Source organism: Hevea brasiliensis, unplaced genomic scaffold, assembly GCF_030052815.1.
Source record: "Hevea brasiliensis isolate MT/VB/25A 57/8 unplaced genomic scaffold, ASM3005281v1 Scaf309, whole genome shotgun sequence".
Taxonomy (NCBI): domain Eukaryota; kingdom Viridiplantae; phylum Streptophyta; class Magnoliopsida; order Malpighiales; family Euphorbiaceae; genus Hevea; species Hevea brasiliensis.
This window is the reverse complement of record NW_026614817.1, coordinates 42,891-55,873: the sequence shown is the minus strand read 5'-3', so window position 1 is coordinate 55,873 and position 12,983 is coordinate 42,891. Positions and strand designations below refer to the sequence as shown.

At 31.8% G+C, this 12,983-nt stretch overlaps 3 protein-coding genes across 3 annotated transcripts; all 3 read right to left on the bottom strand.

The window, feature by feature from the left end:
* Nucleotides 1–317: 317 nt before the first annotated feature.
* LOC110634882 (putative receptor-like protein kinase At3g47110) lies at nucleotides 318–3,273 on the bottom strand. The gene is made up of 3 exons (XM_058142015.1): nucleotides 2,719–3,273; nucleotides 1,391–2,645; nucleotides 318–1,277 (listed from the first exon to the last, which is right to left on the bottom strand). The coding sequence occupies exons 1-3, from the start codon at nucleotides 3,271–3,273 to the stop codon at nucleotides 505–507; spliced, it is 2,583 nt and encodes an 860-aa protein (XP_057997998.1). The 3' UTR covers nucleotides 318–504.
* Nucleotides 3,274–7,914: 4,641 nt separating this feature from the next.
* On the bottom strand, nucleotides 7,915–9,838 carry LOC110633303 (probable LRR receptor-like serine/threonine-protein kinase At3g47570). The gene is made up of 2 exons (XM_058142012.1): nucleotides 8,742–9,838; nucleotides 7,915–8,471 (listed from the first exon to the last, which is right to left on the bottom strand). The coding sequence occupies exons 1-2, from the start codon at nucleotides 9,430–9,432 to the stop codon at nucleotides 8,080–8,082; spliced, it is 1,083 nt and encodes a 360-aa protein (XP_057997995.1). The 5' UTR covers nucleotides 9,433–9,838; the 3' UTR covers nucleotides 7,915–8,079.
* A 501-nt stretch (nucleotides 9,839–10,339) lies between these two features.
* On the bottom strand, nucleotides 10,340–11,434 carry LOC131177005 (LRR receptor-like serine/threonine-protein kinase EFR). The gene has a single exon (XM_058142014.1). It carries the CDS (start codon nucleotides 11,432–11,434, stop codon nucleotides 10,340–10,342), a length of 1,095 nt encoding a protein of 364 aa, XP_057997997.1.
* Nucleotides 11,435–12,983: the final 1,549 nt, after the last annotated feature.

The following is a 12,983-nucleotide window of genomic DNA, read 5'->3' as shown; positions in this document are numbered from 1 at the left end:
ATTTTTGAAAGGGAGATCGGCAATAAAACTGGTGACAAAGATCTAGTGTTGGTTCAATTTCGTTTGTCAAGAGAAATCGGGAATGTATTTGACTAGTCAGGAGATTTGACAATTGGTCTGAGAGATCGGTGAGGCTTTAAATGACATGGGGACTTAGTATTGATTCGATTCCTTTTAAGGAGAGATCGGAAATGTGGTTGTCCGGCAAAGGGAGATCGGAAATGTAGTTGGCTGGCAAAGGGAGACTTAGTGCTGGGGATCGGTTTCGAAACTTATTGATTCTGGGGATCGGCCAAAATATGGTGTCGACACCCATATTCTGCAATTCATACATCTCTAATTCTATTAAAATGTGATCAAGATTGTACAATTACTATTCTATATATCCATAAAAGAATCTGGGATTCATCTATAATATTTGCTGTGAATTTTAACAAAAGCTTGAGGGCTTAATGTGGAGTAACAAAAGTTCAGGTGCTTAATACAAGCAAAGTGCAAGGGTCATTATGTTTTCCCCCTCATCCTGCATATGTCATACCAAGCTGATTCATGTAGTAATTTAACAAAGAAGAAAGTAGTGTGAAAAATATTACCCGGAGCCATGTAGCCAATTGTCCCCTTTATCCCAGTTGAGAAAATTTGGCTTTGAGAAGGATCGTTACTGGTTTCAGAAAGGAGCCTCGCTAATCCAAAGTCACCAACATGAGCAGTCATGTCATTGTCCAGAAGAATATTGCTTGGCTTCAAGTCACAATGAACGATTTGCATTTCACAATGTTCATGAAGATAATGCAATGCAGAAGCCACATCAATGGCAATGCTTAGTCTTTGAAGAAAGTTTAATTTCCTTGTCTGACTATAACCATTTTCCTTTGGATGCAACCAAATTTCCAAACTGCCATTTTCCATGAATGTAAACACTAGAGCTTTGAAATCATTGCCTTTAAAATCAATGCTGGAGCAGTATGTCAAGATTTTTGCTAGATTCCGATGCCGGATGTTTTTCAATGCTTTGCACTCAGCAATGAAGCTCTTGGAAGCTCCATGTTGCTGAAGATTGAGTACCTTTACAGCAACAAAACATTCTCCTAGCTGATGAAGAATTCCTTTATATACTGAGCCAAAACTGCCTTGTCCAATTAAGTTTTCTGAAGAGAATCCGCTAGTTGCCTGCAAGAGCTGCTTGTATGAAATTTGAGGAAGCTTATCCACTGTAAAAGATGAGAAAATTGGACTATTCCTTGACTTCCGCAAATAGAAAACACATAAGGACGTCACTACCATGACAAAAAGAATTGAACTGATGGTTGTGGTGAGAATTGTAACAGTGGAAGGCCTTCTGTGTTTTTCTTCTTTGTGATTGCATCTTGTGGTGCAGTGCACAGGATACCTCCACAAAGATATGTATTTCCAACAAGCGAAATAGCACCTGCATTGCTGAAAAGTCCTTTTTTTGGTACCTCACCCTCAAAATTATTGAAAGAAAGATTCAAATATTGCAAGAAGATAAGCTTCTCCAACTCATTTGGAATATTTCCTGACAAGTTGTTTCTGGACATATCTATTTGTTGAAGACCTCTCAAAGAATCAAAAGACGAGGGAATGGGTCCTTGCAGGAAGTTACCCTGCATATTAAGGATTTCTAGCCTGGAACAATCACCGATTGTCTTAGGAATTTCCCCATATAGTTTGTTCTCTGAGACATCTAATGCATTAATACTTCTCAGGTTGCCAACTTTTGAGGGTAAGGGACCTATCAATGAGTTCTGTGATAAGTTTAGAGTTTCTGATAGAGAAGAAAGGCCAAGGATTTGGTTGGGTATGATGCCCGTCAGTTTATTTCTTGAGAAATCTAGAAAACGAAGATTTTGGCAGTTTCCACGACTTGGAGTTATATTTCCTTGGAATTTGTTTCCTTCTAACTGAAGCCAATATAGCCTGGTGATGTTACCTAGGAAAAATGGGATTTCTCCAGAAAGTAGATTTTGGTTTAAGGTTAGCCTTTCCAGCTTTTGCAGCTTTCCAAATGATATGGGGATATTACCCGAAAAAAGGTTTCCATCCATATCTAATCGAAACAATTTGACAAGATTCCCTACCTCTTCTGGGATTGTTCCTGATATTGGATTTCGTCCTAGGCCTAATTGGACAAGGTTAGACAGATTGCCAATGGAGCTAGGTAATACACCACCAAAATTGTTACCATCAAAATATAGTTGTTGTAGATTAATGCTGCAGTTGGCCAGAGATGGTACAAAACTCAAATCTTGACTTGTATTACTGCCCAAGAAATTGAACTCCACATGAAGCTGTTGAAGACCCTTGATATTCCCCAGATTGGCAGGAACTTGTCCCGTGAAACTGTTGTTAGAGATGTCAATAAGCTGAAGCTGTGAAGCATTGGCCAATGATTCTGGAATGGTTCCAAAAAATCCATTTTGAGCCAACAACGGGAGTTGCAGCTCAGGAAGAGTTTGGCTTATGTTAGCTGGGAGACTCCCACTTAATTGATTACATGTAATACCAAAGTAACTGATAGTTGAGATATTGTAAATGGTAGGAGGTATTGAACCACTCAGATTATTAGATCCGAGCCCGAGGGAAGTTAAGCTTGTTAAGTGTCCCAATTCAGTTGGAAGCTTTCCCTGCAAATGAAAGATTTCCAAAGGAATGGGGGATCTCTCCTTTGAGATTATTTTTACGGAGGTGAAGAATCACAAGCTTCTTTAAAAAGCCCAGCTCAGCAGGGATGTTTCCCACTATGTTGTTATTCTTCAAACTTACAACCCTGAGCTCTGAGCAATTGCTGATGTTACCTGGAACTTCACCACTCAATTGATTATTCGTCAGGTTGAGATATCTCAATCTGAAGAGGTGACCAACTTCTCGAGGAATTTCACCATGGAATCTGTTGTCACCAAGGCTGACGAACCTCATGAAGGTGAGATTCCCTGCATGTGGAGATATGGTCCCAGACAAGCTCAGCCCCTGCAGATTTAAAGACGTAACTCTCTGATGCTTGCTTCCACAAGTAACCCCTTCCCATTTGCAGAAGTGGACAGAGTGATTCCATGAGCTGAAGATGCCATTTGGATCATTGCTTATCTTGGCTTTGAATTCCAGAAGTGCAGGCCTGTCAGTCTCATTTCCCAGTTTAGTGAGAAAATCAGCGGGTTGGAAGCATAGTGTGGTTACAGAAATTAAGAATAACACATGAAAACGAAGGATTGATGAAGGCCAAAACTCATCTAATCTTGTGCCAACAAGTTCCATTCTTTTTTCTCTTTTCTTTTCTTTTCTCGTGTGGGTGAAAAAGTGCTGTGAACTCACCTGTGCTGTTAACCAAAAAGATTGTTATAAGAAGCAAAATATCAAGAACAGTAAAACGAAAATAACTTGAGTCTTGATTTGACTCCTATGTGGAGAGATTATCATTAGCTGTTACTTGGGTATTTTGGAGACGGCAAAAGGTTCACATTCAATATTCAACTAACGCCAAACCAACCCTGGCATAGTTCTCATTCATGGGATGACTTTTATTGGTGTTAAAGTCTCGACTTCTGATTTTTTGATGTGTTATACGTAGGGCTGAGCAGAATTCGGTTCAAATCAAAAAATCAAATCGAACCGAGTCAATTCGGTTCAATCGGTTCGGTTTTAAAATTTAATCGGTTCGGTTCGTTTTAATTTATAAAAATTTCGGTTATTTCGGTTCAGTTCAGTTTTGAAGAGAAAAAAATCAGTTAAACCGAACCGAACCGAATAGTGATTTATATATTCAAATCGAACCGAATCGATTTTTGAATTAATTTATTTTTATGAAAAATTTATGAATTATATTTAATTTTATATATATATTAATTGTTTAATTTCATTGATTAATGGCTATTAGGTTCAAACCAAAGTTAAAATTAGACTAAATAACTTGAAAATCAAGTCTAAATTAAAAAATCAATCAAAAATCAAACCGATCGGTTTAAACCGAACCCAACCGAAATAAAGTGGTTGATTCGATTCGATTTTTCACCAATTTCAATTCGGTTCGGTTCGGTTCGATTTTAACCGATTGCTCACCCCTAGTTATACGTATTTATAATTTAATTTTTTTATATATTATCTCGGATTACTACATAATTAATAGATAAAGAAATTCATTAAATATGAAAGTTTTTAAAATTATAATATTTTAAAATTTTAAAATTTATAAATTTTAAAATTAAAAAATGCAAAATTAATTTTTAACTAAAAAATTCTAAATTTATATCATAATAATAAAAATAACAAGAACAATTATTATCTTTGCACAATTTTCTTAGAAAAAAAAATTCATAAATTGGCGGATGATGATCATAATCTCTTATATATAGTATACTAATTATAATACAACTCTGATCATTTTATTTGCAGATATTTTCTTTTTTTAAAAAAAACAGTAATGTAATTTATTATATAACTAATATTAATTAATTTTTAAATTTTCGTGTTAATTTTTAATAAAAAAATTAATTTTAATTAATTAAAAATAAAATACAGTCAATTTTTTTAAATATTAGAATATTTATATTTTATTTAAAATTTTCAATAGCTAATTAAATTTAATTCTTCATTATCATAATACCAAATTATTATAGATGTTTTTATCCATCATATTATTCTTCCTTACCACTTTTATATAGATTATAGATAATTAATTTTCTTTAACATAAAAAATAAATATAAAATTATATAAAATTCTTTACATAGACACAATATTTTAACTTAAATTAAAATATTATTATAATTAATAATTAAAATTAAATTGAAACAAAATTTATTTCTAAATATTAACTTTATGAAATGAATATTAAAATAATTATTTCAAATTAAAATAAGATTCACTTACAAATTCTGGATAAGTTTAGATTCTTCTCCAATACTAAATATATTCTTAACCAGTATTAATAATGATAATTTTTTATATAGAATTTTTTTTTCTAGTTTTATATTAATAAAATTTTATTTATTTTTATTTAAAATATATAAATTTTAATAATCAATTAAATTTAAACATTTTGAGTTTCAATCCAAATTGGAATTGAACAACATGGTTTTTGAAAACGTAAAAGCTACAAAACTTTTTTTTTTTAATTATAAATATCTGATTTTTAGTTAATTCTTTTTATAAAAATTTATCAAATTTTCAATAAAACATCAAAGTTATGAATTTTCTTTAAAAAATATATAATTTTTGTTTTAGTTAACTCTTTTTTATAAATTTATAATAAAAACTTAATTAAAGGGAAGTCAAATACAAGTAAGATAAAAAATTTTAAATTTATATAAAATTTAAAATTAATTTAATTAATAAAAAATAATATAAATAATAAAAGGTATTTTTGTCAATCCTACTATTTCCTTACGTTTCTATTTTTATATATATTATAGATATAGACTATAGATAAATTATAAATTAATTAAATAAAAAAATCATAACACTCATGCATTAAGTTAGTGATTGAAAAAAGGTTACACGTATGTGCCTAAGAATTTAAATTTAAATAGCATTAATTTTTAAAATTATAAAATAAATTAATATGTTATTTATAAGGATGTACTTATAGTGAATCGAATCCAATTGAACTAATAAACTTCTCACTAATTAAAATTTTTAATTATTTCTAAAATAATTAAATTAAATTAAATTAAAAAAAAACTTCACTATAACAAAAGAAATTATTCGATGAATTACCGATTATAATTAAATTAATCAAAAAAATATGTAATATATAACTTATATTATTAATTACTAGAATATTAATAAAATATATTTAACAATCATTTTTATTTATATAAAAAAATAAATGTAATGTATTTTTAATAAAATAATAATTATGAACAATATATTAGTAATAGGATTATAATTTATAAATATTAATAACAATTTGCTTAGTTCAATTACCAAATTGAATGTTATTGAACCTATAAAAAATCTACAAATCAAATAGAAAATCGAATTATACCCTTTATTTAAATAATCGAATTTGATCAAATAGAATAATGAACACCTCTAACTATGCAAACTCAAAATTTTACTATTTTAAAAATAATTTCAATATTAATGAACTATATATTGTTCATTAATTTTTATGTGATATAAGGATAATAACGTAAAAATTATAAAACTTTTGATTTTATTTAAATTGTTTTAATTAAAAGTTTTTGTTTTACAATTAAATCATAATATTTTTTGAAATCTTTTTAAATAATATATATATATTCTATTAACCAATGCTAAAGATATTTTACAATAAAAGTATTATTCCACCCTTATAGTTTGGAACAAGACATAAAAGTCAGATTATCCTAAAGTGAGGACAATATTCCAAATTTTATGTTTGCGTGCCTTAGGGGGTGTTTGGTTTACCTGTTGGGTGCAGCTGATAGCTGATAGACACCCAAACAGATAAATTGCGGTGTTTGGCAAGTTTAAAAAAATAGAGTTGATAGCTGATGGGCAACTGATATGATGCCCATCAATTGATTAATATCGATTTCTATTTTTAGATTATTCTCATCGGTGATAATGATTTGGTTTTATTTTTTATTTTGACCATATTATCCTTTTTTATTTAACTTGAAAATTAATATTATTAATATTTTTATTTTTTTATTTGTAATTTTAATATTTTAATTAATGTATTTCAACTTTGTTAAAATATTTTTTATTAATAACATAAAATATAAAATATTTATTTATATCCAAAAACTTAAAATTAATTATAAATTTTTCTATTAACAATAATAATTATTTTATTATTTTATCTATATTTTTAAAATTATTTAATTATCTTAAAAAATAATTATTTTCTTATTTCAATAATAAAATAAATGATATAATATAAAAGATTAATAATTATATATTTATTTAAATAATATAATATATTAATTTAATAATTATATATTTAATTTAATAATAAAATAAATAATATAATGTAATAAATTTATAATTTTATATTTATTTAAACAATAAAATAAATTATATGATATATACTCTTATTAGTCATTTCACATATTAACAGCAACAACTAAATATAATTTTACCATACACTTAATATAAAACAGCTATCATCGTATCGGTTATCATTATCGATTAACGATAAATATCGCTAACAATTTATCGATTGTATTCAATGATTAATCCAAACAGGCTTTTAGTACTATAGATGATGGTTACTTATTCAATGTCAATGGAAGAGAGAGAAGAGTGTTGCATGCGTACAAGAAATTCGCAAGGAAAAGGATGAGTTGCGAAGAGACACGGAAGGAAGTGCAGGTAGACCTAATGAGCTCATCTGCATGTGGTTGGTGATGAACAGAGGAGAGCACAAGTATAGATTTCTAAATGTGAGGGAGGTAAGTGGAGTCGCTTGGTGTCAGAGAATAAACAGACTCCTCTAATGGACGTTAAAGTCACAAGTCTGCTTCCCATGTCAAGTGTTGAATATGCAGAAGATATGTAACGAGAGTCTAGGGTTACAGATGGATGATGTCAGGGTAATTCTAGCAAGTAATTTGTATGTGATGTCAGAGTTATTGAAAAGCCTACGAGGAATGTAGTTATTGAGAGATATTTGATATTCTTAGGCCGAGCAATGGATTTACACTTATAATATTGTATTAACTTATTTTAAAACTCAGCTCTATAATATTTATATAGATTAGAGTAGTTATTAGTCACTACTTGATAACAATCGTTCAATATTATGAAGTTCAACTTCATATTCCCATGCAAGTTCCTGATGGAACTGTTGCATTAATCAAATCTAGCATTTGCCTTTTTGAACTTGAATTTAAACGAGAAGAAATTTGTGTCAATGCGAAAGTTCACTATTGAGATAAACAATTATAAAAAGAGAGGGGGTGGTGGTTGGGGGTGGGGGGTGTGGCGGGGAGGTGGTGGTGGGGGAGAGAACGGAGGAAGTGGGGAGGGGGGAAAGCTTCAATTATATTTTGTGAACTGGAATAACGTCTAGTTTCTGAGTCTCAATAACTCATTATTCTGAAAGTTGTGCTTCTGAAACATATCAAATCCATATTAAGCTAGTTTCTGGTCCCTGTGAAAGAAACCCTGATGGCATTTAGTTTGCTTGTTACATCCCTCATATTCATTCGATCTTGTGGCACTACTGCAGAGCATGCGACTCCAATTTGAAGGACTGATACCACGCATTCTCGTACACTATCTTCAATGCTTTCATCATCCATATTTTCTGCTGCTGCTGTAGCTTCCCCCACTTCTCCTAGAGTGAATAATGTGGGATCCATAACCTGGATGACTTGTCCTGGGAGCTTAGTCTTAACAAAGTTGTGGAGATCTAAGCCATCTGTAAAAACTTCATGAGTTGGTCTCTTTCCTGTGAACATCTCTAACAAAAGTATTCCAAAGCTATACACGTCTCCATAAGTTGTCACATTGCTGCCTACTCCATATTCTGCAATTCATACATCTCCAATTCTATTAAAACGTGATCAAGGCTGTACAGTTACTATTCCATATAGCTACAAAAGAATTTGGGAATTATCTTTAATATTTGCTGTGAATTTTAATAAAAAGCTCGAGGGCTTAATGCGGAGCAAAGAAGTTCAGGGGCTTAATACAAGCAAAGTTCAGGGGTCCAGAATGTTTTCCCCCTCATGCTGCATATGCCATGCCATGCTGATTCATGTAGTAGTTTAACAAAGGAGAGTGTGGAAAATGTTACCTGGAGCCATGTAGCCAACAGTTCCCTTTATTCCTGTTGAGAAAATTTGGCTTTGAGAAGGATTACTGGTGCATTCAGAAATTAGCCTCGCTAATCCAAAGTCACCAACATGAGCAGTCATGTCATTATCAAGAAGAATATTGCTTGGCTTCAAGTCACAATGAACGATTTGCGCATCACAGTGATCATGAAGATAATGCAATGCAGAAGCCACATCAATGGCAATGCATAGTCTTTGAAGAAAGTTTAATTTCCTCGTCTGCCTATTACCATTTTCTTCTGGATGCAACCACATTTCCAAACTACCATTTGCCATGAATGTGAACACTAGAGCTTTGAAATCATTACCTTTAAAATCAATGCTGTAGCAGTACGTCAAGTTTTTAACAAGATTCCGGTGCCGGATGTTTTTCAATGCTTTGCACTCTGCAATGAAGCTCTTGGAAGCACCGTGTTGCTGAAGGTTGAGTACCTTCACAGCAACAAAACATTCTGCCTGCTCATCAAGACTTCCTTTATATACTGAACCAAAACTGCCTTGCCCAATTAAGTTTTCTGAAGAGAATCCGCCAGTTGCTTTCAAGAGTTCTTTGTACGAAATTTGAGGAAGCTTATCCACCGTAAAAGGTGAGAAAACTGGACTCTTTTTTGATTTTCGCCCATAGAAAACACATAAGGACGTCACTATCATGACAAACAGAAATGAACTAATGGTTGTGGTGAGGATTATCACAATGTAAGGCCTTCTGTGTTTTTCTTCATTGACAGGGCATGCTGGCAGCCGCAATTCTGGGATACCTCCACAAAGATTACTATTTCCAGCAAGCTAAAATGCAGTTGCGTTGCTGAAAACTCCAGTTTTTGGTACCTCACCCTCAAAATTATTGAAAGAAAGATTCAAATATTGCAAGAAGATAAGCTTCTCCAACTCATTTGGAATATTTCCTGACAAGTTGTTTCTGGACAGATCTATTCGTTGGAGACCTCTCAATGAAACAAAAGATGAGGGAATGGGTCCTTGCAGGAAGTTACCCTGCATTTTAAGGATTTCTAGCCTAGAACAATCACCTATTGTTTTGGGAATTTCCCCATAGAGTTTGTTCTTTGAGACATATAATGCATTAATACTTCTCTAGTTGCCAACTTCTGAGGGTATGATGCCCGTCAATGAGTTCTGTGATAAGTTGAGAGTTTCTGATCGGGAAGAAAGGCAGAGGATTTGTGAGGGTATAAAGCCCGTCAGTTTATTTCTTGAGACATCTAGGAAACGAAGATTTTGGCAGCTTCCAAGGCTTGGATTTACGTTTCCTTCTAACTGAAGCCAATATAGTTCGGTGATGTTACCTAGGAACACTGGGATTTCTCCAGAAAGTAGATTTTGATTTAAGGTTAGCCTTTCCAGCTTTTGTAGCTTTCCAAAAGAAAAAGGGATACTACCAGAAAAAAGGTTCCCATCCATATCTAATCGATACAAATTCACAAGATTCCCTACCTCTTCTGGGATTGTTCCCGATATCGGATTTCGTCCTAGGCCTAATTGGACAAGTTTGGACAGATTACCTACGGAGCTAGGTAATGCACCACCGAAATTGTTTCCATCAAAGTATAGTTGTTGTAGACCGCTGCTGTTGGCCAGAGATGGTAAAAAAACTCAAATCTTGACTTGTGTTGCTGCCGAAGAAATTGAACTCCACATGAAGCTGTTCAAGACCCTTGAGATTTCCCAGATTAGTCGGAATTGGTCCCGTGAAACTGTTGGTAGATATGTCAATAAGCCAAAGCTGAGAAGCGTTCGCCAATGATTCTGGAATAGTTCCATAAAATCCATTTTCGGCCAAGAGCAGTTGTTGCAGGTTAGGAAGAGTAAGGCCTATGTTTGCTGGGAGACTCCCACTTAATTGATTATATGTAGTTTCAATGGCAGTGATAGATGAGATATTGTAAAGGGCAGGAGGTATTGGACCACTCAGATTATTAACTCCGAGCGCATATGAAGTTAAGCTTGTTAAGTGTCCCAATTCAGTTGGAATCTTTCCCTGCAAATTATTATAAGTTAGGAAAATCCGTTGGAGGGATGAAAGATTTCCAAACGAATATGGGATCTCTCCTGTGAGACTATTTCTGCGAAAGGAAAGAATCTCAAGCTTCTTTGAAGAGCCTAGCACTGCTTGGATTTTTCCCACTAAGTTGTTATTCATCAAACTTACAACCCTGAGCTCTGAGCAATTGATGCCACCTGGAACTTCACCACTCAATTGATTTTTCGTCAGGTTAAGAAATCTCAATCTGAAGAGGTGACCAACTTCTCGAGGAATTTCACCATGGAATCTGTTGTCACCAAGGCTGAGGAACCTCAAGAAGGTGAGATTCCCTGCATGTGGAGATATGGTCCCAGACAAGCTCAGCCCCTGCAGATTTAAAGACGTAACTCTCTGATGCTTGCGGCCACAAGTAACCCCTTCCCATTTGCAGTAGTGGACAGAGTGATTCCATGAGCTGAAGATGCCATTTGGATCATTGCTTATCCTGGCTTTGAATTCCAGAGGTGCAAGCCTGTCAATCTCATTTCCCAATTTAGTGAGAAAATCAGCGGGTTGGAAGCATAGTGTGGTTACAGAAATTAAGAATAACACATGAAAACGAAGGATTGATGAAGGCCAAAACTCATCTAATCTTGTGCCAACAAGTTCCATTCTTTTTTCTCTTTTCTTTTCTTTTCTCGTGTGGGTGAAAAAGTGCTGTGAACTCACCTGTGCTGTTAACCAAAAAGATTGTTATAAGAAGCAAAATATCAAGAACAGTTAAACGAAAATAACTTGAGTCTTGATTTGACTCCTATAATGGAGAGATTATCATTAGCTGAGATGACTTTTACTTGGGTATTTTGGAGACGGCAAAAGGTTCACATTCAATATTCAACTAACGCCAAACCAACCCTGGCATAGTTCTCATTCATGGGATGACTTTTATTGGTGTTAAAGTCTCGACTTCTGATTTTTTTGATGTGTTATACGTATTTATAATTTAATTTTTTTTATATATTATCTCGGATTATTACATAATTAATAGATAAAGAAATTCATTAAATATGAAAGTTTTTAAAATTATAATATTTTAAAATTTTAAATTTTATCAAATTTTAAAATTAAAAAATGCAAAATTAATTTTTAACTAAAAAATTCTAAATTTATATCATAATAATAAAAATAACAAGAACAATTATTATCTTTGCACAATTTTTTTAGAGAAAAAAAATCATAAATTGGCGGATGATGATCATAATCTCTTATATATAGTATACTAATTATAATGCAACTCTAATAATTTTATTTGCACACATTTTCCTTTTTTTAAAAAAAAACAGTAATGTAATTTATTATATAACTAATATTAATTAATTTTTAAATTTTCGTGTTAATTTTTAATTAAAAAATTAATTTTAATTAATTAAAAATAAAATACAGTCAAATTTTTTAAATATTAGAATATTTATATTTTATTTAAAATTTTCAATAGCTAATTAAATTTAATTCTTCATTGTCATAATACCAAATCATTATAGATGTTTTTATCCATCATATTATTCTTCCTTACCACTTTTATATAGATTATAGATAATTAATTTTCTTTAACATAAAAAATAAATAAAAATTTATATAAAATTCTTTACATAGACACAATATTTTAACTTAAATTAAAATATTATTATAATTAATAATTAAAATTAAATTGAAACAAAATTTATTTCTAAATATTAACTTAATGAAATGAATATTAAAATAATTATTTCAAATTAAAATAAGATTCACTTACAAATTCTGGATAAGTTTAGATTCTTCTCCAATACTAAATATGTAACACTCCTATTTGCATAGCCTGGTATATTTCACTATTCTAGTGATCGGTGTCGGTCCGGATAATTAAGAGGATTAGAACCACGTCCAAGACACTTAGATAAGCCCTGAACACAAATAATTAGTAATTGTCAATTAGTTAAGTATAAATAGGAAAAACAGAACACGAGAAGTTAAATGAGCCGAGAGTCACAGCGATGGGTGACCTTCTCGGAAACGACTACGAGGTCGATTTAAACTCAAATTTCGAACCGTAAAATATGACGCCGCGGTCCTTAGGACCATTGTGAATAGAGTGAAAAAGAGAAAATCACGAAAAAAAATTGTTAAGCAGGTCAAATAATTAGGTTAGGGATCCATAAGAAATATTTAATTATTTGCAAACCAG

Bases quoted from the DNA above. Each gene is read 5' to 3' on its own strand.
- LOC110634882 (XM_058142015.1), bottom strand. From the start codon at position 3,273: ATGGAACTTGTTGGCACAAGATTAGATGAGTTTTGGCCTTCATCAATC. The intron at 2,646-2,718 runs GTGATTCTTCAC...TTTCATTTGCAG, and splicing joins TGGGCTTTTTAAAGAAGCTT to GGAAAGCTTCCAACTGAATT. The intron at 1,278-1,390 runs GTATCCTGTGCA...TTGTCATGGTAG, and splicing joins AAATACATATCTTTGTGGAG to TGACGTCCTTATGTGTTTTC.
- LOC110633303 (XM_058142012.1), bottom strand. From the start codon at position 9,432: ATGATAGTGACGTCCTTATGTGTTTTCTATGGGCGAAAATCAAAAAAG. The intron at 8,472-8,741 runs GTAACATTTTCC...TATGAATTGCAG, and splicing joins TGTTGGCTACATGGCTCCAG to AATATGGAGTAGGCAGCAAT.
- LOC131177005 (XM_058142014.1), bottom strand. From the start codon at position 11,434: ATGGAACTTGTTGGCACAAGATTAGATGAGTTTTGGCCTTCATCAATC.